The sequence below is a fragment of the Ambystoma mexicanum genome, chromosome 2q (assembly GCF_040938575.1).
Source record: "Ambystoma mexicanum isolate Mex_15411 chromosome 2q, UKY_AmexF1_1, whole genome shotgun sequence".
Lineage (NCBI taxonomy): Eukaryota > Metazoa > Chordata > Amphibia > Caudata > Ambystomatidae > Ambystoma > Ambystoma mexicanum.
The window spans coordinates 1,480,824,457-1,480,852,085 of NC_090924.1; the positions used below are offsets into that span (position 1 = coordinate 1,480,824,457).

At 47.2% G+C, this 27,629-nt stretch overlaps 1 protein-coding gene across 3 annotated transcripts in view; it reads left to right on the forward strand.

The window, feature by feature from the left end:
- LOC138570300 (NACHT, LRR and PYD domains-containing protein 3-like) overlaps nucleotides 1-27,629 on the forward strand; it is a 348,872-nt gene that overhangs the window by 314,084 nt on the left and 7,159 nt on the right. For all 3 annotated transcript variants that reach the window (XM_069649073.1, XM_069649074.1, XM_069649075.1), the window contains exons 7-8: nucleotides 7,544-7,693; nucleotides 8,454-8,550. In XM_069649073.1, the coding sequence (XP_069505174.1) occupies nucleotides 7,544-7,693; nucleotides 8,454-8,550 (247 nt within the window). The remainder of the gene's footprint in view (nucleotides 1-7,543; nucleotides 7,694-8,453; nucleotides 8,551-27,629) is intronic.

A 27,629-nucleotide genomic window follows, 5' to 3' on the forward strand; every position in this document is an offset into this window, starting at 1 on the left:
ATTTCCGCTCCAGTTGTACACCCCCTTCATGCTGCTGTTTAGACACCATAGACCGCCTTCAGCTGCACTCCTCTGGGCTTTCGCTCACTTTTTATGGGGAAACTGACATGTCCTTACAACAGTTGGTACTGGGAGACTCTGTTTCCCTTCGTCCTTTCCTCATGTTGCAACTTTTCTGCAACATGTAACAAGTACACAGTCTACCTTCCAGTACAGTGCACTTGGATCTGAAGTCATTTTCCAAAGGCCCTAGATACTCCCGATTGACTTTTTGTGAGATGTGCAGATGTGTCATGGACAGGGCTGGTGGCAGCTTATCTTTTCGCATGATTTCTAACCATTTCCTGCCTTGTTAACCACGTTAGCCGCATTTGGCACGAATAGGTGGCCTGGCTCCAAAATGGCCATGCCACAAGCTTCTTTGTCCTGTCCTTTTTCCATCTTGCCCCTTTGCCTTCCCCAGGTCGAGCCAACCCGGGTCAGTCCTTATTTGGTCATGCAGTTTCCCACGAAACGCCAAGCTTTCGCTGGCTTCTGCATGCCTTGTGTGTGTGCCTCCAGGATGTGGGCTGGGGTGTCTGTCCCCAATACACATCCTGGGTGCCAGAGAGTCTGCAGTGCTGTGAATGCCTGGGACCACCGTGGTCCATGATTGGTCCACGTATGGAGTGTGTGTTTGTGAGCAGGTCTCCCATTGGGTCCTCTCTGTTTTGGCGCGAGGGGAACTTTGGATAAGAGGAGGCTGATAACACCCATACCATGTCGATCTCTGGAGTTCTCACTGAACGAAAGATACAACCCAAGTATCCTGAAACTACAAAGCTGAGTCGAGGAACTACTGATGACCCACTGGAAGGTTTGGCACCCTGAGCCCGCTGTCGTCCCGTGGGACCCCTCTGCATCTGGTAGTCCTAGAAGGTCTGCAAAGACACTTCAACCATTTGTAATAGTGGGACCAACTATTCCCGACACCTTCATCAAAACCTGCAAGTAAGCTTTCTCGGAAGTGTCCGTGGGCCAACCAGTGGACTGACCAGTTTACCGAGTTGCTTTGCTCTGTCACCGCCGCTGTTTCGAGGAGGCCCTCAAAACTTGGTATACTGCTAGCTCTGTGTCCACGGCACCCTCACACCAAATTTCGTACACTTGGCATTCCCAGGTCTGAAGTGAGACGAGTGCGCCAGGACCGGAGTAAACACGGTTACCGTGTTGCCCTGCTGCGGCAATAACCTTTGCAAGTATGCTGCATTTGTGACCCTCTTTCCCCTGAAGCCTGCTGCAGTGAAACCACGTCAATCCATCCACCCGGAGCGGAGAAATCGCCACTGTCACGTTTGGGAATTCTCACTGTATCTCAGGAACTGAAAGCCACAGAGACGTCCTTTTTGTTGCATTCGAACCTGCAAGCGAATTGGACTGAACTGGTGAAGTTTGGGTCCGAGAGCGCCTGGGACCGGTGAGTACTTCCAACACTAACCGCTGGCGCCTGGCGCCAGGGCTCCTTTTTAAGCACAAGTGGCCCCTCGGGGTCCCTCTCCTTTCCACTGCTAGTGCGAACTAGCAACTCCATCCCGCACTCTGGAACTGCCTCTGTCTTCAAGTGGAGGTCCTCCCTGAATAGTGGGAACCTATTCTTCATCGCCTCATCCACCTTCCTGAGCTGCTAGAGACCCCTGAAGAGACCCTGTTTTGCCCATTAGAACAACTGTGTGCACTTGCATTGCATGTACTATTGAGCACAAGGCTCCTCTCTTCTTAGGGCTTGGACTTCCTCTTAGTTATGTGTGCTGCTGATGTCGGAGGGGCCTAAAGACTACCTGCACTGCCTATTTCCTTCCCATCTAGGTTGTCGACATATTTCGTGCATTTAACCCTTTAGACCCAATGGTCTTGTATATATCTTGTATTGATAGTGTTGTGTTGATTTACTTAGTATTGCTATGAATCTTTTGCTATGGTCTGAGTTACAAAGGCCTTGTAATAAATGTGTCTATATTTTTGATATAACACCTGTCTGGAGTAATCTGTAAGTGTCCTTGCTCTGTGTGCTCATTGAGGTCTTTCAGTCACCCTCACCCCTCCTGAGACTTAGGGCCTCATCACAAGTCAGGCGGTAAAGCCGGCGTTAATAGCGACAGCGCTAATAGCCCTACTGCCAAATCCCCCCCGGCGCTATTAGTGCTGGATCATGGGTTTGGCGGAACGGTTATTGCCCATTACCCATTGGGCCCATTCGGGAATTCCTCATTCACCATTGGGCCCAATGGAAAAATTCACGCTATTAATCACGCTACCGCCGCTTTTAAGGGTTATCGCCTAACTCATGATGAGGCCATTAGTCTTGACCGCCTGCCATTGCTACCTTCATTGGTCTGGCTTGTCCAGAGGATACCCTGTTCCAAGAATCTAGGCTGGCCTTCTGAACCTCTGCCCACCAGGTCAGAGTTCAGAAATCCATTTTAACAATCCCCAGATTAAACCCTCCACTTTCTTCAACTCTGCATCTATGCAGTTTGGAAAGAACTCTAGACCATAACATAGTCTGGGTAACCCCTTCATTCTGTAAAATTCACGACAGGGAATCATTGAGAACGTACCAAATTTCCGGTCTATCTGCTTCAGTTGTCTAGCCATCGCGAGTGCTTTCACTCTTAAGTAGTTGCAGTAAAATGTCTTAGTTTGGTTTGCTAGGATCGGATCTCCTAGGTACTGCATATTGTTTTTAACAGACAGCACCTTTTATTCCTAATTCCAGCAAAACGTTTCTTTCGCCTGGCCACCTTTCGATAATCTCAACATCACCCGTTTTTTCCGGATTGATTTTTAAATCAGGCTCTGCCATGTATCTCCCAAATGCCTTGTTCATCCTCTGTAACCCAAAATCGGAGTTTTGTTTCAATGTTACATTTGTTAAATTATTAGGGCCTCCCACTTTAGATGACTTTGATTTACTTATAGTCCTTACAATATTGTTAATTGATATATCGATGTTCCAATCATATCCATGAGCAGCAGACATCCCAGCCCTGGATTCTTGCGCGATCTGAACTGCACTTGCGCGATCTGAATGACACCTGGCCTAGTAGGATCGTTGTCTGTCTTCCCCTTGTTCCCCCTCCCTGCCTCGTCGTGCCTTGAAACACTTGTGTATAGGCGCGTTACAAATGCCTTATCATATCATATCATATCATAAATATTCTGAAAATGCAGCAACCATTCCTCCTCTGCCATGGGGTTGGTTATCAGCGGCAGTTGTTTCACTTCAGTCCGGTTGATTTACTCGCAGAAATGATGTGAGCTGTTATCTTTGGGGGTTGCCATCATTCTCTACCATCCTTTTGATAGAGCACAGAATGGTGACATGTAATCTAGTTCTTATGGGTTTATTTCCGCTTACGTACCTGTTCATTACGTGATACACAAATGCCGCCTTCTTTATAGATCTTTCTGGTTGCTTTGCGTAAAACTGCTTTTCGTTCCTTCACAACTGGATCAAATACATTGCTACATTTGTCTAATTTTACCATTCACTTCTTTTTACAAGATACTAGCTTTGGCATATTTTTTTCCAGGTGTGCAGGAAAATGTGACAACGAATAATTGTGAAGCTTCTCTTCCATGGATGTGGACGAGAAATCGATCAACATAGTATAATAAAATGTTTTCGGTCTTATCCCTAGACCACTTTAATCTATTGCCCCTCCCTTTCTCCTCAAGGTCATTCCATGTCAAAACAGGGACTGTCCCCTGTGAAACCCACCCCAGCTGTAAGCGTAACTGTGCATGGTCGATATGCTGCGATGCCCTTATCTTAAAATCCCTAATTCACGAGAACAATAACTGAGACAAAAAGACATATTCAGTTATTAAAATTACCCCTCTCGCAAGCCACGTTGGAGTGTCGTTTTCAATTAGCTCCAGTTCTGCCATTGAGCCCCCTGAACAATTTTCCTTTTGTCTTTAGTTATGGAATATGGGTTCAGCATTAGATATTCCTGTGCATTGTTATACGCCCCCTTAAAGTTCGCATGGAGGTCTCCTGCTAATATTATCTCACCACCCGGGGAGCTGGATGCCCAATCACCAAACGTTGTATTTAAAATTTCCAGAGCAATCTCCAAATTTCTCCCCGGATTCCAGTACACATTAATTAGAAGTAAATCTAGAATCCCGGGTACATTGTGTACTTTTAGGGCAATTACCAAAAATGTGTCCTATATCATCCATTCACCTATTTTATTTAAGTTTCTCCCCTATCGAGTAGTAATGGCCAAGCCGCTCATAGGGCGACCCCTAGACCCCTGCCATGCAAAGCGGCTAGACATCTCATAGCCATCGAAAATAAGACCTCCTTTTGCCCATGTCTCTTTTAAAAAGATTAGGCCAAATGCTTGTAGATCCTTGCGTAATAGTTGAGTGTGGCTGCTAACATTCCAGCATATGCAAGAGAGCCACCTAGTCTCACTAAAGTGGCTGACTCAAGGTTTGGAGCTGTGTAATAGAGTCCTTCAAAAATGGCGCTACCCAGTGCCAATTCAGACCCTCTATTGATTGACCTGCTTATTCTTCACTCTCCCATCTTTCCCACAGCTCATTTCCTCCTCTACTATAAACATCCTTGTACCTATGTCTGCCATCCATGGCCTGGCTACTCGCTTCCCTATATATGGTTACATCATAACCATATTTCTGTAGATCACTCGGCCTCATTGAGCAGTTGGGAAGGGATTACCAGTCTCACGTAATCATACCTGCCCGGATGGATAAAATCTACAAATTCGATATCTGTAGACGTAACCAATTCTTCTCCACAATACACTAAATAGATATCCATTGTACACTTGAAAAGCAAGAATTCACACACTCTCCGCTAGATTGTAGAAATGGCTCTTTATGGCCGTTCATTGGCTCAAATAAGCATATATAAATGACTACATAAAAAGGTTAGTAATACATCACTGTTAAAGCGCCTTTTCTGAAACTCTTCACCTCTGCCCAAATCTGCACGGGGGAACTCCAGACCAGGCAAGCCGAGAGATGTATGCTTAGCGGCAATAGCAAGCAATAGATCTATCCTTCCCCCGAAGCTCCTCCTGAGCTGGTGCCCCCAAATTTAAACCTCTCACAAATGCAGAATACTATTTTTTCAGAAAGTTCACTTGTCGCAAGCATCCACGGGCAGCATTCGGCCGATTATGTCACATGGAAAACACCTTCTTTTTCTCATGGGAGCGCGAAAGAGCTTGTGTTCCGCTCCTGCAACGTTATCAGGCCGTAATTCAAAACAGTCCTTGAAACACTGTGGAGTAGCATAGGCAGGAACAGTATGTTTTTCTAAAGGTTCAAATAATGCAAACCTTCACTGAGGCTTGTACCCAGCATGCATTTCAAGCCAACTCCATGTTTAGTGAAAGATATTATATTTTGAAAAGCATTGCATTCCACCCTTGAACATTTGACTTCCACATCTTGGTAGCACTAAGGTCGGCTTCTGGAACTGATGAAACATTATAACTATACTGAAAATGCATTGAAAACAACAGCAAGAAAGTCTAAAAATCATAAAAATGCAACCAAAAGCATAAGGTAAGGTTTCTCCAATATTTGGAATCCAGGAAAACAACCAGTCTCACCAAGTCCCACTATGGAAAGAAGTTATTTGCTTTGTCAAATCCATCAGTCTCAGGAGGATAGCTTAGGGGCAACGTGCTCGCCTTGGAAGCAAGACGACACGGAGCAACACAGGTTTGATCCCCGAGTCCGCGCTTAAAGCCTCTGGTATTAGCGGGTTATAAATAACCAATCATAACCAGTGGAGGAGGAAGTAGCATAGCGGATAAATGGCATCAAAAGGTGGAGGCACAGTAGAAGGAGTGAGAGACATCAGAGGGCCAGAGGAAAAGGACGCAGGAAGCAGAGTGAGGGGTGGTGGGTGAGTTGGGGCTAGGAGAGTAGAGAGAGTAGAATAGGATACAGAGCCGGAGAAGGAAACATCAGGGTGTGAGAAGAAGGAGACTAAGGGCCTCATTACGACCCTGGCAGTCCCGTAATGAAAGGTGCAGGTACAGGACCGGCACCCTTCATTACGGGATGCCCTATTACGAGGTTCCCTTGCGGAACCCGGAACAGACGTCTGGTAAAACCAGACATCCTTTCCGGCTCCCGCAAGGGGACCAAGGAGCTAATAACGGGCCTGTTGTTAACGGGCCCGTTATTAGCTCCATCTCCATTCCCATTGAGCCCTATCGGGGCTCAAATGGGAATGGGGAATGGTTCTTTGAAGGAGGAATTACCGGGTCCTCCAATGTCAGAATAACCCGGTAATTCCTCATTCACAGACCCCGGTATGGAGGCAGCCATGGCGCTAATAGCACCATGGCTACCTCCATAATCGTAATAAGGCCCTAAGTCCTGCAGAGTGTCTGAAAGGCACATCTTCATATCGCCTGGTAGCTACTAAGAAAGTGGTAGTGTAGGGGTAACATGACATTCTAGAGGTGGTTTTGCACTGACCGGGACAGCATATTCCTTCCAATGCATTGCACCCTAAATGATGTGGGAATAACTGGCAGTCACTAGCAGCTCGATTCTGCAAAACTGCTTTTCTCATAACTTTTCTATCTAAAGGCAATTCTTCTAAGGCTTGAGGGGTATGATTTAACCCCTTGACTACTAAACATGCTGAATTTATAAAAGATTTAAAGCCCCCAGCAGCTAATCCTCAAACTGCCATCAATGAGTATGCAACAGCTAGGATTTCAATTCAGACAGTAGACGCACATTTGAATCGCAGCCTGGGGTTAGCGCTATAGATTCAAAGAGTGGACGTTTTACTCTAGGCAGTGCTGGCTGCAAAGGCAACAGCATAAGGACTAGTCGTGATACTGCGCATGGTCCTCCAGAGGTGTTGGCAGGAATGTAAGAGAAGGAGGTAAAAAGCCACCCCCCGGGAAGTTTTACGTGGTTCAAATGACTGGCAGCTACACCTGTCTGATGACAGATCACGGCATTGGCAACGTTGGTGCATGTGCTTGGAGTATGTGAACACAATCGTTCTTCATGCACAGTCAGGTTCATGTCTTTGTTCATATCCAATTGCTGACATTCGCCAACCTCTTCTGGCTGACAAATTAACTTGACGCAGACAACACCTTGGCTAATGTTGTGAGATAAATCTTTGGTCAAATTCTTCCATTTTTGTTTGGTCTCCTAGCAACAATTGAAGCATTCATCAACAGAAAACGATTGTCGGGCATCGTAAAGCTCCACTATGTACATGTCAACATACCCCTTTGCATTAAACAAAATGGCAATCACAAGACTTTAATGAGGTTTGCCTGGGATTGCAGTGTGGAGTTGCACATACATGCAAACTCACCCCTTTCCATTCAGAAGATGGTAATAACCTGCACTTGATTGAAAGCGTTCTGTGCTAGAAGGCAGACCTCATATAAGAACCTCTCTGACTCCCCCAGGAAGGGAAGCAGGACTGTGTTTCTCTCCAGTCGTGTTCACTTTTAATGGTGTCTTTCTGTTGCATCAGGTTGGGCCGCAGTGACCTCACGGATGCCTGTGCCGAGGACTTGGCCAGCGCTCTCACCGCCAACCCATTGCTGTCCGTAGACTTGACGGACAACTGCTTCACAGACCGGTCCATCCCCATCTTTCTTCCAGTCATTAATAGGATATGGAGGTACATGCAGGGGCGGGGGAGGGTCAGATGCTGCGGGGCATGGAGAGAGTGAGGCGGAGGGGTGACCAGGCCCAAGGGTACATGGCAATGAAATGCAGGAGGGAGGAGCCCACGATGGGTGCGTAGCATGAGGGGAGGAGGAGGCCCTACGGGGTACATGGAGAGAGTGGGGGGAGGGGTGACCAGGCCCAAGGGTACATGGAAATGAAATGCAGGAGAGAGGGTGCGTAGCATGGGGGAGGAGGCGGCCCTACGGGGTACATAGAGAGAGTGGGGGGGAGGCCAGGCCCAAGGGTACATGGCAATGAAATGCAGGAGGGAGGAGCCCACGATGGGTGCGTAGCATGAGGGGGTGAGGAGGCCTCATGGGGTACATGGAGAGATGGAAGTGGAGGAGACATGAGGCCTGATGGGTAAACTGGAGGGGCACCATGGGCCCATGGAGTGGAGATGCAACAGAGGTTGACCAGCCAAGTGTCCTTGATGGTTTCATGGACAGAGAGAGGTGGTCTTGTGAGGCGCACAACGGGGCTAGAAGCCACTGAAGGGCGGGATTGGAGGGTCCGCTGAGGGATTGGGGGGAACTCTAATGGCTGTCTGTAGTGCCCTGAAGAAAGTGTGAATATCTGCTTGAAACCTTGAAGGTAGTACTGTGGGCTGTGCTAAAGTTATGCTGAACAGAGGAGTAGTTAAATGGAAAATGGGGTGCACTTAGGAGAGAGACTGTTGTTTGACCCGCACTGTCCTCTGTTTCTTTTAGTGGATTCAAACATTTCAACAAGTTCAGCCCAGAGGGGCAAAGAGTGCTCTCTGATGCAGCGAGAAAAGCAACGGAGGCGCCCCAGGGAAACCAGAAGGTAAGATGGAGGTCTTTACGACCCAGAAACTGCCTGTGGTAATCAGAAAACATAGATGACGGCTCTACACCAGGAAGTCTTGCTGTGGAATGCCTTTATTTCCAATTAAAAGCTCCGGGATTCTGGGGCATCACGCAGGAAGCTCCAGTATTCTGAGGCATCACGCAGGAAGCTCCGGGACCCTGGGGCATCACGCAGGAAGCTCCGGGACCCTGGGGCATCACGCAGGAAGCTCCGGGACCCTGGGGCATCACGCAGGTAGCTCCGGGACCCTGGGGCATCACACAGGAAGCTCTTGGACCCTGGGGCAACAGCAGGAAGCTCCGGGACCCTGGGGCATCACGCAGGAAGCTCCGGGACCCTGGGGCATCACGCAGGAAGCTCCGGGATCCTGGGGTATCACGCAGGAAGCTCCGGGACCCTGGGGCATCACGCAGGAAGCTCCAAGGCCCTGGGGCATCACGCAGGAAGCTCCGGGATCCTGGGGCATCACGCAGGAAGCTCTGGGACCCTGGGGCATCACGCAGGAAGCTCCGGGACCCTGGGGCATCACAAAGGAAGCTCCGGGATCCTGGGGCATCACGCAGGAAGCTCCGGGACCCTGGGATATCACGCAGGAAGCTCCAGGATTCTGGGGCATCACACAACGAAGCCCCTGGCTCGCTTTTGATGCTCGCCCAGTGGCGTCATGCACATTTCCTTGACTCAATAGCATAGGTCTGTAAATTCTGACTACCAGTACAAAAGGTGATATCTGCTGACATTTTACTTTCAGTTCAACTCATGGCAGCAGCATAATCGAGTAGCCCCCTCCAAAATCAATGTCTTAATTGGCAACGGGCAATCACCACTCTCAGAACATTGCCAACTAGCTTTGTACATAATAATTGCCCTGGACTGCGAGACAAGAAGACCTTCTCCAAAGAAACTCTACAACCTCCCCTCCACATTTCACAGGGTAGAAGCGGGTGATGACAAATTCACCTCTGCTCTCCATTCCAACGAACTAAGACTTCCTCAAGAAAACCTAGAACCCGCCAAGAGCCCATAGGACCCAGTCCGAGGCATGGATAAACCACTCACCAGGGCAGCAGTAAACTCACTGAAGTTCTAATCAGCTCATAACACATGAAATACAGTGACCAACTGGAGACATGTTTGGGAAGGGACTATAACAAACTGAAACAACCACCTAGAAACTGGCCTGACCTAAAACACAAGGACACCGAGAATGCAGAGTGTTTACTCAAAGCATCTCTGCAGACTCTGAATATAAACTGACACAAAGAGAGGTTGCAATGAACAGCAACTCCTTCTGGGAACTACAGGGAAAGCTTAGAACGAAGAAAACCGGACATACTTCTTAATAAGGGCCAGATATGGACAGACTCCTGTAGAAACCTATACAAAGACCTCACCAGTGAAAGCCTCACAGAGGGCCAGAAAATGTCCTGAAACCCCATAGACGATCCTATAGCAATCGAGGAGTTACAAGAAGCCATCCAAAAACTAACAGCAAGGAAGTCCTGCCAGCCAGATAAAATATTAAGCAAGCGACTCGCGCTCTGCTCATGCTAAACCTTAAAGGGACTTGTGAAACTATTCAGTATCCTTCTACTATCGGGCACTTCTCAGACCCTTGCCCTGGCTCTGAAGGGCTCATCGCTCCCATCTCTAAAGATGGTGACACCCTGGACACAAAAAGTAACCTCAGCAAACTATTCAGTATCCTTCTACTATCGGGCACTTCCCAGACCCTCGCTCTGAAGGGCTCATCTCTCCCATCTCTAAAGGAGGTGACACCCTGGACACAAAGAGTAACCTCAGGAAACTATTCAATATCCTTCTACTATCGGGCACTTCCCAGACAGACCCTTACTCTGAAGGGCTCATCACTCCCATCTATAAAGGTGGTGACACCCTGGACACAAAGAGTAACCTCAGGAAACTATTCAGTATCCTTCTACTATCGGGCACTTCCCAGACCCTTGCTCTGAAGGGCTCCTCACTCCCATTTCTAAAGATGGTGACACCCTGGACACAAAGAGTAACCTCAGCAAACTATTCAGTATCCTTCTACTCTCTGGCACTTCCCAGACGCGAAGGGTTCATCTCTTTCATCTCTAAAGATGGTGACACCATGGTCACAAAGAGTAACTTCAGCAAACTATACAGTATCCTTCTATCGGGCACTTCCCAGACCCTTGCTCTGAAGGGCTCCTCACTCCCATCTCTAATGATGGTGACACCCTGGATACAAAGAGTAACCTCAGCAAACTATTCAGTATCCTTCTACTCTCTGGCACTTCCCAGACGCGAAGGGTTCATCTCTTCCATCTCTAAAGATGGTGACACCATGGTCACAAAGAGTAACTTCAGCAAACTGTACAGTATCCTTCTATCGGGCACTTCCCAGACCCTTGCTCTGAAGGGCTCCTCACTCCCATCTCTAATGATGGTGACACCCTGGATACAAAGAGTAACCTCAGCAAACTATTCAGTATCCTTCTACTCTCTGGCACTTCCCAGACGTGAAGGGTTCATCTCTTCCATCTCTAAAGATGGTGACACCATGGTCACAAAGAGTAACCTCAGCAAACTATACAGTATCCTTCTATCGGGCACTTCCCAGACCCTTGCTCTGAAGGGCTCCTCACTCCCATCTCTAAGGGTGGTGACACCCTGGACACAAAGAGTAACCTCAGAAAACTATTCAGTATCCTTCTACTATCGGGCACTTCCCAGACCCTTGCTCTGAAGGGCTCATCACTCCCATCTCTAAAGGTGGTGACACCCTGGACACAAAGAGTAACCTCAGCAAATTATTCAGTATCCTTCTACTATCGGGCACTTCCCAGACCCTTGCTCTGAAGGGCTCATCTCTCCCATCTCTAAAGATGGTGACACCCTGGACTCAAAAGAGTAACCTCAGCAAACTATTCAGTATCCTTCTACTATCGGGCACTTCCCAGACCCTTGCTCTGAAGGGCTCCTCACTCCCATCTCTAAAGATGGTGACACCCTGGACACAAAGAGTAACTTCAGCAAACTATACAGTATCCTTCTACTATCGGGCACTTCCCAGACCCTTGCTCTGAAGGGCTCATCACTCCCATCTCTAAAGGTGGTGACACCCTGGACACAAAGAGCAACCTCAGGAAACTATTCAGTATCCTTCTATCTGGCACTTCCCAGACCCTTGCTCTGAAGGGCTCATCACTCCCATCTCTAAAGGTGGTGACACCCTGGACACAAAGAGTAACCTCAGCAAACTATTTGGTATCCTTCTACTATCGGGCACTTCCCAGACCCTTGCTCTGAAGGGCTCATCCCTCCCAACTCTAAAGATGGTGACACCCTAGACACAAAGTAACCTCAGGAAACTATTCAAATTCCTTCTACTATCGGGCACTTCCAAGACCATTGCTCTGAAGGGCTCATCATTCCCATCTCTAAAGGTGGTGACACCAAGGACACAAAGAGTAACCTCAGGAAACTATTCAGTATCCTTCTACTATCGGGCACTTCCCAGACCCTTGCTCTGAAGGCCTCCTCACTCCCATTTCTAAAGATGGTGATACCCTGGACACAAAGAGTAACCTCAGCAAACTATTCAGTATCCTTTTACTATCGGGCACTTCCCAGACCCTCGCTCTGAAGGGCTCATCGCTCCCATCTCTAAAGATGGTGACACCCTAGACACAAAGAGTAACCTCAGCAAACTATGCTGCAGCCTCATGAACCAAAAAATACTGAACCTCCTAATCAAGAGTAACATATTACATAAGAGTCAGATGGGGTTCTGACCCAAACACAGAACCACAGACTGTATCCTCACTCTCCAGTCCCTGATCAGCAGATATGTGATGAACAGTAACATGGGGAACTATGTGCTTGCTTCATAGATTTCCAAAAAACCTTTTTTAACACACACACTAAAAAATGAAGCAAGCAGGTGATCCTATCACAACAATACTCAATAATAGACATATATATATATATATATATATATACAGTCACCATAGGTCCTTAAAATACAGTCAATGGGCCTTATTACGGGTCCAGCGGTAACCATGCTGGTATTACCGGCGGGTTGCTGTTTGACCCGTAAATATTTACTGGCGCCTGACTTGCCGGTAACACCGGGGTATTACAACCCCGGCAGTCCGGATAGTCAGGCGCCAGTAAATAGTAATTCCCCATTCCTATGGGAATGGGGACCACGGAAGCATCGGCACCATTGTTAACGGTGCTGGTGCTTCCGTGACGGTCTGCTTACCGTTGCCGCTTTGCCTGGCAGGGTCAGACCTGCTGAGCACGGCGGCTCCGGCAGGCAGACCTGTAGTATGCCGGTCTGGAAACAATGGTGCTTGTAATGAGGCCCAGGGACTAAAATTAGCAAAAGAGGTAAGTAAAGTGATGCAATACAATGGAACCACATCCCAAGTGGTATTCCCTAACTTCAGTAGCCCAGTCTCTAAGAACAATGGGGCTTTGTGCCCAAAGGTCAAAGAAGCCACAATGCTTCTCCCCAGAATGTATCTGTAGCAGGGAACTTTTGTTGGTGATTGTTCAAGAGAAGAGGTGCAATAAAGTTACTAGGGAAGAAAATGTGTTCTTATCTTTCAGATGGTACTACCCAGGTTTGACGACCAAAAGGCAGTGGAATGGAAGCTGTGAGGGTCTGGGAGTAATAGATGAACACAATGATGGCTAAAGATGCAAACATGTATTCAGGAAAAAATAAGAGGGGTGGAAGAAATTCCTAACTGGCCCTATCTCTATGGGGGTTTTCCCTGCCTCAACGCCTCACTAGCCCTAACGCTATGAGGGTTTTCCCTGCCTCAACGCCTCACTAGCCCTATCTCAATGAGGGCTTTCCCTGCCTCAACAAAACAAACTAATGATACTGTCAGTGTCAAGATGTCCAAATTATAGTCCACCGTTATGTGTCCAAAACCTACCCCATCCCTCACAAACCAAACTTAGGAAAAAGGTCTTGAGGGAAATGTCTCTTGACTGCCGACCTGCACCCAATCTTATGGTTCAACACAAAACTTCCAAACGAAAGTTCAAAAATGGTGCAGAAAAGCAGACATAAATTCCATGAGGCTTGGGTTGAATGCCTATTCTCAAAATCTTTTCAGTATTCCCCAAAGTAGGTTTCTTTACAGGTTCAAAACCAGTGTGATGAAGCAAACAAAGGTTCCCTAAGGTTTGGGTTTGATTCCCTCCTCGCAAGACATTTTCAGTTTATCTAAGTTTGTTCTTTGTGAGTGGTCCCGCCTCCCATGACTGCAACAAAGTAAAAGAGCTTAGTTATTCAAAAATGGTCCATAAAACCAAATATAAGTTCCATACGGCTTGGGGTTTGATTCCCTTTCCCCAAAGCCTTTCTTGTATTGCACTGGGTTTAATCTTTGTGAGCAGTCCTGCTTCCCAGGGCAGCTACCAGGTAAAATATCCAGGCTCTGTCTCCAAAGCTGCGCTGCAATTATTCTTCTCACTTGCTGTAGGCCCCAGACCCATTCACAATACCCCTCTCCCTTCCCAAGTAGGGTACACCAGATTCTCACTTGTTGTGGGCCCCAGACCCTATTCATTGTACCCCTTTTCTTAGCCCACTCTCTTGCCAAGTAGGGTACACCAGGCTCTTCACTTCCCAGTTTTGTCTCTCTTGATCCACTTTTACCCACAGCCTTGGTCCATTCTCCTGCCAGGGTCTCTGAGTGTTTTCAGCATCTTCAAAGTTCGTATTCCTCTTGATATAGTTTGGGGAGCACTTCCCCAGCCAGGGTCCCAGCACCCCTTGACGTATTCTATCACAGTGTTGTGGCTTTGCTTACGGGTCTCCCAGGAGTTGTGGTGGCTCTTCTGGTTCAGCAGGACCTTCTGCTGTCCCTCACGTACTCTCACTGCAGTCTCCCTTTGCCTGGATGTCAGCGCAGCAGCCTTGGTAACCGGCAGGTACGTTTCCTCTCTCACTGTCTGCTTCCCGCTTCATCGGTACCCCGCGGGTCTGCCTTCCCCATGCACATCGACGGCTTGTGTCCACACCGAGCGTTGAACGAAGACAGCTTCCTTCTCTCCCCACTCGGCCATTGAATGACAGCTGAACAATCACGCTGTCAGAAAGGCTAGAGCGTGTACCTTCATTATTTCCGGTGATCTTCCTTACTCGCATCCTCTACCTCGTCACAGTACTACCATTGAATACTGTGTAAGTGTCTTTTTCCTCAATGGGTTCCACTAGAGAGGTATTACAACAGTACATTGTGGTACTTGGTGAAGGCTACAGAAAAGGGGGTAGAGTAAGGGTAGGAGGGTTAAAGGAGTACTGTGCTCTGCCTATCTGGTCACTGCTCTCAGCGGGGTCCCCCTCATGAGGTCCTACTGCTGAGTACCACCTCCAGGGGGACTATCGGGTAGCAGCCTCACCACCCTGGCCTCATGGGGGGGCTTCCCCATCTAAAGAAGTGACAATACTTTGAGATTTGTCACAAAGCATACAAAGGGACTTGTTCTCAATTATATACTATGGAGGACAGGGGGAGATGCTTTGCGTTTATTTACCCCCTGACTCCGAATTTCCCAGGTGACTTGATGGGTCAACTGAGGGTCACTGGAGGTTGGATTTCCCACTGTTGTTCCTGCGACACAGGATGGAATGCCAGGAGTCTCGTTCAGATCGTCAGCCAGCTGGTCTTCTACGAGGGATTCTTGGCTCCAATGCTGATCTGAAAAATGGCTGGAGTGGTCCTATTCTTATCCAAAATCCAGCCTGGAAGCAAGTCCAATCCCACCAATGCTAAATCAAACAGCCAGCAGTTGTCCAATCAGGGACAAGTATTGGTTTCACTTATGCCCCAGACCAAGACTCTGGAACCACATATGTGGAGTGGGAGCAGACAGTCCCACCCACTCCCTGGGCCACACACATACCAAGGCATCACTAGCCTGCGAAAAGTGCAGCCTTGCCTGGGAATTACATTACCTTATATGGGATTTCCTGACCTGGCAAGGCAGGAAGAAGGCCAAAAAACAATATGGCCAACGGACAATCAAAAATCTTACGGCGTTGCCATTTTATGGCACCAGCCACGTTTAGTAGCCATACACCATAAAATGCTAATGTGCAGACTAGAAATAACACAGAAATCATAAAAATATATTGGCTGCCACCAGCTTGTCTTCCGGCACATATAAAAGTAACCAAAAGTCTGCCTTTGCTGGGGATTGGTCCTTGATAGGCTGTGACATCATGGTAAAATGAAACATTAACATATACCCTAATTCATTACTCAGTAGCAACTGGCCTAGAGCCTTTAACCTTAAGTATGATTGCACATGGCCCGCTTGAATATTTTAGTTATACGAGGAAGGGCTGAACAAACAGGTTCTCTTTGAACTACCGACTGTGATCTCATCCACCCCAGACTCCTGGTTTCTCTTAAGACATTCTAATTTATGTGACCACATCTCCAGCTGAATACCGGATATCCTGGTATTGTGCCCCACCTTTATGGCTGGCCCAAGCAAATGGTCAATCCCCTCTACGCGACTTCAACGCAATGAGCAAGATTACATCTGTTCCTTGCGGAACTGTTAAACCATAAACTGTCGTCCTGTTCACAAGCAGACCTTCTACTGGATGACTCATTCTTCCTCTGTCAACCCCCAAGTCTGAAACCAGAATGTCCCAGCTACCTAAAATTCATTGCACAGCTGCTAACTGCAAAGTCTGAATAAACTCACAAAACCCCACTACATGCAGATTTATATAAACTCCTTATTATGCTTCTTTCATATGCTTCTCTGTATGATCAAAACCTAAAATAAATATATATATATCCATATGTATGTTTTATCAATGTTATTCCTTCTTTACAGAAGGATCTCAGGACAGGCCCTCCTTAACCATGCACATGGAGACCCTTGTTTTCCAGTTTCCATGTACTTTTGAGCACCCCATGTAGATCGTGTTCATGTTAAATTTGCGGTTTTAACATTGCATATTTCTAAATGTGTGCAACTCTAATATGTATCATTATAGATAACAGTAACACTTTAAAAGTAACATATCCCATCCATAATTAACTACATTCGATACATATGACATTGTAACATCGCGCCCAGTTTGCCACCACCCCCAGTCATTTATACGGCGTGTGCAACATGAACTCCTCGTAATCATGGGGTCCCTTCCTGACCACCCCAACATTCTCCACTTAGTTAATACTTTCACTAACAAATCATAATCATTTTCTCTGTGAGCTACCCTACAATCATCCCCCATGCCACTATGGGCATACTCCTCTGCCAAACAACCGCAGAGCCACCCACCATTTCCGCAGTCTTCCCGCTGCTCCACACAAGCATGCCAATTTGGTGGAGGACACAAGAAAACCTCAGTTTGAGTACCCATATGGGATGAAGTGGTGGTGACTCTAGCCTTGGACAGGGTTACAATAATCATATCCACAGCTGTTGGTACCTGGGCAGAGCAACATCGTAAGAGCATTTGACAGAAACAGAAAAGAATAAGAAAAAATCCAAAAATAGGCAACAAGACCTTCACAGCGAGGTTCAACCATGAAGTTACCCAAGAGAACAAGGAGTCGATCCAGGAATCGTTGGCGATCCCAGCATCAGTCTCTGTGAGTGTAGCGTTCTTGGTATCATTGGGAGGAACAAATGTGCAACAGGTACTCCCAATTTTCCAGCATACTCCACCCTTCATTGCTGTGAGGAGGTCGAGTATATACCGGTTTTACAAAGTCATAAGCTTGAGTGCTGTAAGGAAGGCATGGTATCAAACAGTGAAGACAGACACAAGAGATGAGCGTTCATGGGTGTTTATTGAACTTCAAATGGGTTGGTTGAACACTTATCTAATCCTAAATCTAAGAATGGGAGCAATCCACGATCATCAAATAATAACAATGCAGTCCTAGTCCAGTCTCTGTCAAAATAAAAGGGCCTATACTAATAAACCTATTTCCATTCCTTACTTCTAAATACAAGCACGGGGCAAGACGGCAGGTTAGTGCTTCGCAGTCATTCTGGCTTCTCGGCCATGAGGATACAGTTCAAAGCACAGACATAAGGGCCTTCTGCCAAAGCCTCCTTTCCAATAACAGTCTCTTACTGCAGAGGGTCTGTCATAACAAAGTAAGTCTCAACGTTCCATTCCTATTAAGATTTTTCCATGCACAAGTTCTCACTTCAGTGTTCATCGTGGGTCTCCCTCTTCAGGCTAAGAACTCCTTTTATCACAATGTTCACACTTGATCTCCTTCATTCGGGCTCGAACCACTAATCTCCCTCGTTCGGGCTCAGATCATCTTGATATCTTAATGTTTACATTCGGTTTCATTTGTTTGGGCTCAGACCATGAACCCCCTTTGTTCGGGCTTGGATCCTCTTTTTACCAAAATCGAAGTGCAATGGGATTTGCTTAAACCATCGCAGGACCACTTGTATTCACTTCACACAATTGTTTTCATCAATCTTCCTCTTTCATTTCTCTTGGCAGGATACCTTACAGAGACCTTTCATTGAGTACATTCATGGTGCCGAACAACTCTGTCAACGGTATTGTGTCTTGCCTTCTTAAGATCAAACATTCATCAGCAGTTTAGCTTTACTTGCATCCTTCATCACACGCATTCAGCAATGTTCGTTCCAGCACTAGTTATACAATGTTGCAGCTTGCATCCTTGACTTCAACACAGACCGGTCTTGCATCGGTTTCCCCAACTCACTGGCTGTGTTGATATCTCTGCTGCTTCTTTGTTCTTGGAGCCAAGGATGATACCAGAGCGGCTGCAGTTGCTCCTCTCCGCCTTGGTTAGTTATGCAGGGGGGCCCTTGGTATCTTCGATACACAATGAAGTATTCTTCAGTCTGGTTTCCTGACCTTACGCTTTCTGCCTTTAAGGTTTCTTGAAAGTAATGGCGTCTGGTCGAAAAGGTCAAGGGTATTTCCCTACTTACAAACTCTTCTGGGTTTGCTGTCTTTATCCCCTCATTCAGCTGCAGACTCGAAACTGCTGTTCCTTCATGTGCTTTGCTCTTGTGCTGCGCCTTTTATCCATGTAGGGAAGTTTAATGGAAGTCAGGTGTGAGTGATTGTCAGTAATTGCCTGACTTTGCCTGACCATAGTAGTGGGACATGTGAGGTACACTGCTCGGCTGTGAATCTGTTTTCTCCCAGAGGGAGCTATCTGTGTGAAAATGCTGGAGAAAGGAAAGGTGGGGGAGGTTCCCACATATCCTTTTAGTAGGATTGGGTAAAGGTGTTTCAGGGGGAGGGATACTGCATCTCACCATTCGGCATCCCACTCCCCGAAGACCCATCCCCCACATGATCCTCCCGCACTGCTCCACCGTAAGGAAATGGATCCAAAAGCGATGGCCGTGTTCTGGCCACCTGGATGACAGATCCCCGGGACTGGCGGGTGAGACACCTTCTGGTTTCTCACAGTGCCCACAATTCTTCCATAATGGCACTGAACACAGACTCAAAATTGTTCACGAAAAGTAACAATTCATACCTCGTTGCCTGGAGCCATTTTGCATTGGCCGGTGCTTGGGCACAAGGTGCCAGGAGGGAGGTGAAGAAGGTCTCTGTGTGACTAAAAAGCTGGTATCGATCAGGAATGTCCACTAAAGACTATGATAATGCTGCTGAAAGTTAGTGAGATCTTCTCCTACATTGCGATTGTTCATGATTTCCGCCGTCAAGCATAGTCTTTGTTTTCTCCATATTACGTGATGAACGGGACGCAGGGTGAACAAGGGGGAACAAGGGACAAATGGGGGCACAGATGTAACTTTGGGCTTTGGACGAGCCAAACCAGGTGTTCCTCTGGGATTATGAGAACGGGCACATGAAGGGTAGCGAGACTGCACACACCTCGCCAGGCTGGAGGCAACTGTCTGTGCGCATGCTGTCCACAGGTACAAACATTATCTATAATAGCAGCTGTCCCAGCCAGGTCTATTATGCTAAGCGTGCAGCTGCAGTTCCCATTCATGCCAACTGACACCATGCCATCACCCTTAAAACACACAGAAAAATGGGTTAGTGTCCTTAACAGGTTTTTCTGGCTCCTTGAGACATGTCGGATACTGCAAATGATTTCTCCATACTGTCACGCACTCTTGATTTATTCGGCCCACCCCTTCTTCTGAGAATTCCCTCATTCCTCCAGCTCTGCAACTCTGTACCCCTTGCTCCCATCGATTTTTAGAAAATATAACTCCTACCAAGCTCAATTGGGCTGTTTGAATACACCTAATATTTTTGTGCTCTGTAGAGTCAGTACCTGAACAATCGTCATCAATTGGTATGAATGATGCTGTAATTGACTGCCCTTTAAATTGCCCTCCAACCCTGCACAGGGCCAGGTGCACTAGACATAGTGCATCTGCAACTTCTACCTCACTCAGCATTAATACCTTAGGGAAGCCAGAAGCATGGGGGATGAGAGAGAAGATTAAGCAATATCCTACGCTTAATCTCTCCCTCCCCACCATCCTCATATGGCTATACCATATGTTATCCCATGCAAAACCATGTGCATTCATTGTGGGATCTAATACATCATCATCATTATCAAAATGATCATTGTTAAAATGTCTTTTTTCTCTCAACATAGACGATTCTGAATTGTCAGAATACACAATGGTTGTCAGCCTCAGACGTGATGACAAAAAGACCATAGAAACCATAAAAATGTTAATTTTCATAAAATTTACAAATCGAAACATCTTTTCCTAGAAAAAATTATTTAAATTCCAGATCTCTATTCACACCCCCATTTGCACTGAAATGAACAGCCAATCCTTAGTGCGAACCTAACTTTTATGCCTTCTCCTGTACCGATATTCCTTTGAGTATCACTTAGGTGAATCCAATTCTTGTTGCCTTCCACCTTGACGGCAGTCGGAGTTGCATAGATTACTTGTTGTGGCACATGAAAGTACAGTTGTAGTAGCTGACCCTGGGGAGAAGCTGTGTCTTGTGCTGATTGTCAGTAGTATCACCGCTGTATCCTGCTGTCTTGTGGTGAGAAGACACAGCCTGTAAAGATGTAATCTCAATACTTTTAGTTCATTCCCTAAGGTACTCCCTAAACTCTACTCCTAGGACCACTGCGGTCTTGTGTGCTTCTGATGCCATGCATGTAGATGAGAGAGGTGTATGTAACCTATGCCCAGTCACGATTTCGTTAGGGCTCAAGTGGTGGTCCTTTCTCAGATGCAATGAGGCACACATGCCATGATTTATCTAACAATCACATAGTTTGGCTAAACAGGCCTTAAGAACCCCATTGAGCCTCTCCACAAACCCGTTGGCCTGTGGGTGGTACACCGAGCACAACCTATGCTATTCCTGTTATAAGGTTTTACTTCTTGTATTGCTTATTACAGCAACCCTGTTCATAATTCCATTCCCATCCCTTGTCTCCCACTGCACCAGGCCTTTCTAGAATGGAATGTCAATCGTCTTCCTTCTGGAATTGTTATTCTATGAGTGCAGAATGTTGGGGAAGTCAGTTGGTGTTTATACCTTTGAAGGAATGGCTGCAGTCATATTGATGTATCTTTACTTTGAATAACATGCTTTACCTTCTGCAAATTCAAGGAGTCATTGTTACTTCATTTAAATTCCTAACAGCAAAGTGATCTCTGCAAACAAGGCTTTAAAGAAGTGGGTTCCAAATTGCCCACTGCTGAAACACCTCCCTCACTAGAAATCTCATGGATGATTTAGTATGAGGATGTACTCAGGGACTAACATCGAGCCACCTGGAGAATGGGCAAGCAACAAAAATTAGATATTGTAGACAACTAAACCACTACGCTCTGCTGGCTTCAACTCCTTGTGTAAAGCATTTTGCTTAACAGAGGGCAGGTGGTTGTTCAATTTCCTCAGCTGGCTCTCTCCTATGGAACAGCCTCCCCTTCCCTCTGTGCCTCGAGCAGGATCTTCTTAAATTCTGGAAGCTCCTTAAGACTGAACTGAGACAGCCGACTGAGCCCTTTAAGGCGAGGTAGCAATGCTATGAGATGAATGGGGATGCAGAAGATACTCAAGCATCAATAATCGAAATGGCTCAGGAAGTTTGAAAAGTTTGACTCTTCTAATATCAATTATCTAAAACAGGGAGTACAACAGACATCTACGGACGTCTCATTGCATAGTCTCAATGCTTTTCATAAAAAACATCATACTTATAGTAAAAACTCGTCATTGATGACGTTAACCTAAGCATTTACTAATATCATCCTATGTGGCAAACTACAAAAACCTATTGAAAAGAGTGATTGGATAAGGGGGAACATCTAGGTATACGTTCCATACTAGTCTAAGACAGTTATAGGCTCCTAAACATCAGGTGGGAAAACTGAGCCCGCCCCTCAGACATATCACTATGAACGTCACTAAATGTACGACGTCCCATTGGTTTCACAAACTATAGGACCCTTAATTACCCGGAATCCCCAGACCTTAACCCTCGCCTTCAGACTAGCGTGAATAGGCTCCCGTACTTTCACTGCCCCTCTTACCTCTCAGCCACAGCCTACGATCACCCGGAATGCGCACCTACAAGCCAGGTACCAGGGGCTAGCTCACGCCACTAGCACTCATTCATCCACGCCGGCAGCTCACAGACACTGTTGGATGCGGATGCTTTGCAATCCTAATACTGCAGCCCACCACTTCCTGCTTCCAGAAACGACGACTATCCATAATATAAAAACGATACCAACCATTCACCTTGCAGGGTCTACTGACTCCGCCACCTCCGTAAATGAAGGAATAAAGACTAGCAACACTACCTGTATCACAAAGAACATGATGGCACATTTATCTACCCCCATTTTGCTTTGTATTGAAGTGAATGCAACTGTACCTGTCTCTGACCCCTGAAAATGTGACCCCCAATGCTACCACTGCAAATACTGTGCTGCCACATTTATCCACCCCCATCTTGCATTGCACGAAAATGAATACCACTGTACCTGAGCCCCATCTTAAATGTGCCCTGATTAATACCCTTTCCATCAACATACACGCACTAGACATCCACGACCTCATCACCACCCACAACCTGGACCGCACATGGTTACTGAAACATGGCTGCATGAAGCCTCAGGCCCTGCATTATCCCTTGCACTCCCACCTGGCTACTCCGTCACCAGACAAGACCGCCCCTCCAAAGGTGGCGGCGTAGCTCTGATAGCTAAAGACTCCCTCTCCATCAGGAAGATCAACAAAAACATGAACAACAACAGTGATTACCTCGAACTGAAACTCCACCTCTCACATCACTGCACTATCCCAATGCACCTTGTCTACCGCCCACCAGGTCCCATAGGTGAATTCCAGGCCTCCCTCGCTCACTTCCTTGCAGACAACCTAAAGAATCCCTCCAAAGTCATCCTACTTGGCAACCTCAACCTAGGCCTTAATGACAATAAAGACCCAGCAGCCAAATCGCTTAACTCAGCCCTTGAGATCTTAGGATTTAGCAACACCATCACTGGCAATGCCCCCACCCCCTGGTCTGACCACCATATTATCACATTTAGCATCCCCACCACCAGAACTACCGCTCACCCCTGCACCCCTACACCACTTTACCCCCAGCTCTCACAAGAAGTGCCCGCCAACGTACTAAAGAAAGGATACTTCCGTTCCTCCAGCGCCCTACTTTCAGACCACCATTCTCCACCGACTCAGAGGCCCTTGCCCTATCCTATGACATCGCCATCAAATCAGCAGTCAATTCCATTGCCCCGCTCAAGCCCCGCAAAACCAAACCCACCAGCCATTCTAATGCCTGGTTCACCCCTGACCTCCTCGAACTCTGCACGAAAAAACAGGCAGCTCTAACACGCTGGCAAACCTCCCACTCTGATGTAGACAAACTTGACTTTAACTCCCGCTCAAAAAAGTACAAAAAAGCAATTACTTGCGCCAAAGCGAACTCCTTAGAATCCAGAATCTCTGATGCCAAATCCAACATGAAAGAAATGTTCTCTATCTTCAGAGAACTAGAGACCCAGGCCCCAGCCCCCCAAAACTGCACTAAAGACAAGGCGTGGTGTGACAAAATCCAAACAGCCATGCCCAACAAGCTGAACTCGCGCCAAACTAAAATCCTAACTACCCAACACTTGCTTACTAATACACCTATCCCCACCCGTATACCCTGCCCTGAAACCTCCCCCCCTTTTTTCATTCAAGGCTATTAAGGAGCAGGATATGATCAAGATATGATCAACCGTATGAAAACCTTAAAGCCATCCAACTGTAAAGGTGACTCATGCCCTGCCGCAATTATCAAGGACTGTACTGACACTCTAGCCCCATTCCTGACAGCCTTCGTCAATGCCTCCTGCCTCAAGGAATCTTGGGTCTGCCCCCTATTAAAAAACCCACGCTCGACCCCACATCTCCTAACAACTACAGGGCCATCACCACCATCCCATTCTTACTCAAAATATTGGACAAAGCAGCCTACCTGCAGGTGCAACAATTCATCGAAGAGAACAGTTTCCTAGAGCTGCGCCAATCCGGCTTCCGCCCTCGGCACGAAACAGAAACCTCCCTATTAGACATCAAAAACCAGATGGATGACGCCAGAGTCCTAGGCAAACCAGCCCTTCTCCTGCTACTTGACCTCTCTGCAGCATTTGACTTGGTGGACCATAATGTCCTATGCCACCACCTCACGTCAACAGCCAAATTCTATCCCAACGCCACTGCTTGGCTCACCTGCCTCTTGCAAGGTAGGGCCATGCAAGTGTTCTCTGACTTAGCCGCCGCCTCACCCACTAACATGCTATGTAGGGTGCCTCAAGGCTCATGCCTCTCTCCAACCCTCTATAACATCTTTACACACCCCCTCTTCCTCATTCTTGATGCCCTGGGTATCTCCTACACCAACTACGCGGACGATACCTAGATGCTCCTCACTCTCACAGGCAACTATGACACAGACTCCCCAACACTCAACAACATCTATTACACCATCCAGACATGGATGGCAGCCAAAGGACTATGCCTCAACTCGAACAAGACAGAACTCCTTCTTGGAGGATCCACGGACACACTCAACAATCTTGACACTCAGTTTAGCCATTTCACCATTGACTCCATCAGGATCCCAGTATCTGACACAGTGAATACTCTGGGGGTCTATCTGGAGTCCAAAAAGTTAACGCAATCGCCTCCTCAGCAGCGTATCATGCCAAGCTCATTAGCGCAGCTAGGCCATTCCTCTCCAAGGAGAATTGCACCAACATAGCCAGAGCTGTCACCGGCTCAAGGCCCGACTACTGCAATATACTCCTCTTAGGGACATCCACAAAAAACCTCACAAAACTGCAAGTCATCCAGAACAGCGCTCTTTGTGCAGCCCAAGGCATCTCCAAAAGAAAACACATCACGGCCGCCAGAAAATTAGCCCACTGGCTCCCAATAAAGGAACGGGTTATAGTCAAAGCCCTTACACTTACCTATAAGTGCATCCACCTCTCCACACCTGCCTACCTATCGCAAAGAATCCACCCCTCTACCTCCACAAGGCCAATAAGAAGACCCTACGCAAACATGCTGACCATGCCCATGGTAAAAAGAGTCAGAGCAGGTGGCGCTATCTTCCCATACCTAGCATCCTTACACTGGAATGCCCTACCACCAACTCTTCGAACTGAAAACTCACTCATAGCATTCTGCAAGGCCATGAAAACCACGCTATTCACATGATTAACACCACACTCACCTCTCGTGAGTGCTAACTGCATTTCCTGCTAATCTTCTAAGTGTATTCATAAACCTATCATCAGTTACATATAAATGTACAACATGTACATGTCTAACCATATATCACTATGATCATGTCAGGTTGCTTGATTGTCGTGAAGAGTATGATACCTCCGTCCCCAAGTACCACAGAGAGAGAATACAAGATTACTCCCTATGCGATCATTGAGGCCACAGGTGGGTAGTTCTTGAAGTCCGGAACCACGGAATGTCGAACCCCAAGGCAGCTGCAAAGGAAAACCTTTATTAGCAATCAAATGAGTACAGTACAAGAAAACAAACAGGATAAAGAGCAGTGCTTACCTAAGCTGATGGGTGATGGGGCCCTGAATCCTATGCTGGGTGATAATTCCGTGGAGGGTCACGTGAGCTGGTTTCCCCAATGATAATAGGGAGAAGAACAGTAGACTGGGTATGGACCCAGCCTGCCCTCCTGTAACTAATGAAACGAGTGAAAGGAACCAGAATCCAAAGTACTTGGTAACGTAATGCAGTGAAGAGAAAAAATGCCCAAGTCCATTCAGGGTAATCCGAGGCAGTCCAAAAAGCGTTCCGAGTTCAATTGATCCAGCAAAACAGAGCCAAAGGACGTGACCAAAGCAAATCCGTGTAGCAGTCTAAGAGTCGAGAGCCGAGAGACACAAGGTAATCGTACGCCCTACAGAGTCCTCCAAAGAACAGCTGTGAAGCGCGGAACTGCGAAAGTTCAGCGCTTAAGTAGCAGGTGCTTCCACGTCACATGATCCGCGAGTGAGACGGATGATCACGTCACGTGACCCGCAAGCGCGACACGCGAGCGCTGTTTAGATCTCAATGATCGCAGAAGTGACTTTCTGCGCGCAGCGTCCTGCAGCCGGCGTCTGCAAGCTCCCTCCTGCAGACGCCATGGCAGGCGCCAGCGAAGGAACGGGGAACCCCGAACCTGCGTATCTCTGCCTTCCTCATCTGTGCCTGAGAGAACCACCCTGTTCTTCTTGATCACTACAGCCTGTAAGAGAATCATAACAATGTCACCTAGCGTTACTTACTACGGCACTTCAGGCCGAAATATAAACTCAAACGTTACCCGCCAAGTCTGATTTCGGATCCCCAGAACCCAACTCAACAAAACCATCCCCCCAGAAAGAAACAATGCTGTATGTATGGGAACTCCCTAATTGCGCTGTTGCTACAATAGGCCTGAAAACGAGCTGCTTCTCTTACCGGATACAGCCCTGGAGCCGAGCATACAATACCTTTTGTCCGTGAAGGCAATCGACAACTGTAGCTTACTCAAGATGTCCCTTCCCAAAAGATTCACTAAGATGTCCGTACAATGCAACAAAAGGGCAGATACATTTTGAGTGCCTGCCTTGATATGAAGATCTTCAGTATAAGGCACCAACAGGATAGCCCCAGATAATCCCTGTGTGTCTAGCATTTTGCTTGACAAGAGGAACTCACCTTCCTTAATGCAAGATATTGTAGTCCCTGTGTTGACCATGAATGAGAACATCCGGTCACCTACCTGCACACCTATCCGGGGTTCCTCTTCTGGATCAGTGGTAACGGACAGTACTGGATACATCAGTGAACCCTGTGGGCTGTCCTACTCCTGGTACATATCAGCACTGGGGAGAGCAAAAGGGTTTTACCTGAAAACACTCACTCCAGTGTTTTGCATAACTGTTCCTTGGGGTAAAGGATTCTTGTCCCATGTCTGCAACGATGCCTGTGATGGCATGGTTGGTGGGATCCCGAAGGTTTTTGTAGCCAAAGTTGCTGGGTTCTGTTCAAACCATGCCTGCTGCGATTGCACAGAGCCCAGGGCAAATGGCAGGGTTGGGGCTTGCATCTCTTTAGCTCCCATGTTAGAGTACTGTGGCCGTTCACGACAATCCTGTGACACATGTCCCAGCTTTCCACACGACCAACACTGAATCCCATAAACCCTCCATAACTGTTTCCCATTGGCCCTTTGAACCAATGACCCATTCCTCTGAACCTGCCAAATGACGCACTTCCTTGCGGAAATCCTCCCATACCCCTCTCATTGGCCTTGAACCCCGAACATACCCGTCCATCGACCTACCCCTGTGTCACATCTGGTTCACTGTGTCCATGTTGCCTCAATTCTCCCTGCTGTCCCTCCATCGAATTTGTGATTACTGACCCTTATAAACAGTTTATTGCCAATAGCTTTTGAACTAGATTTAGCCTCTAATTTTAATGCTTGCTCTGCAATTTCCCTCTCTAT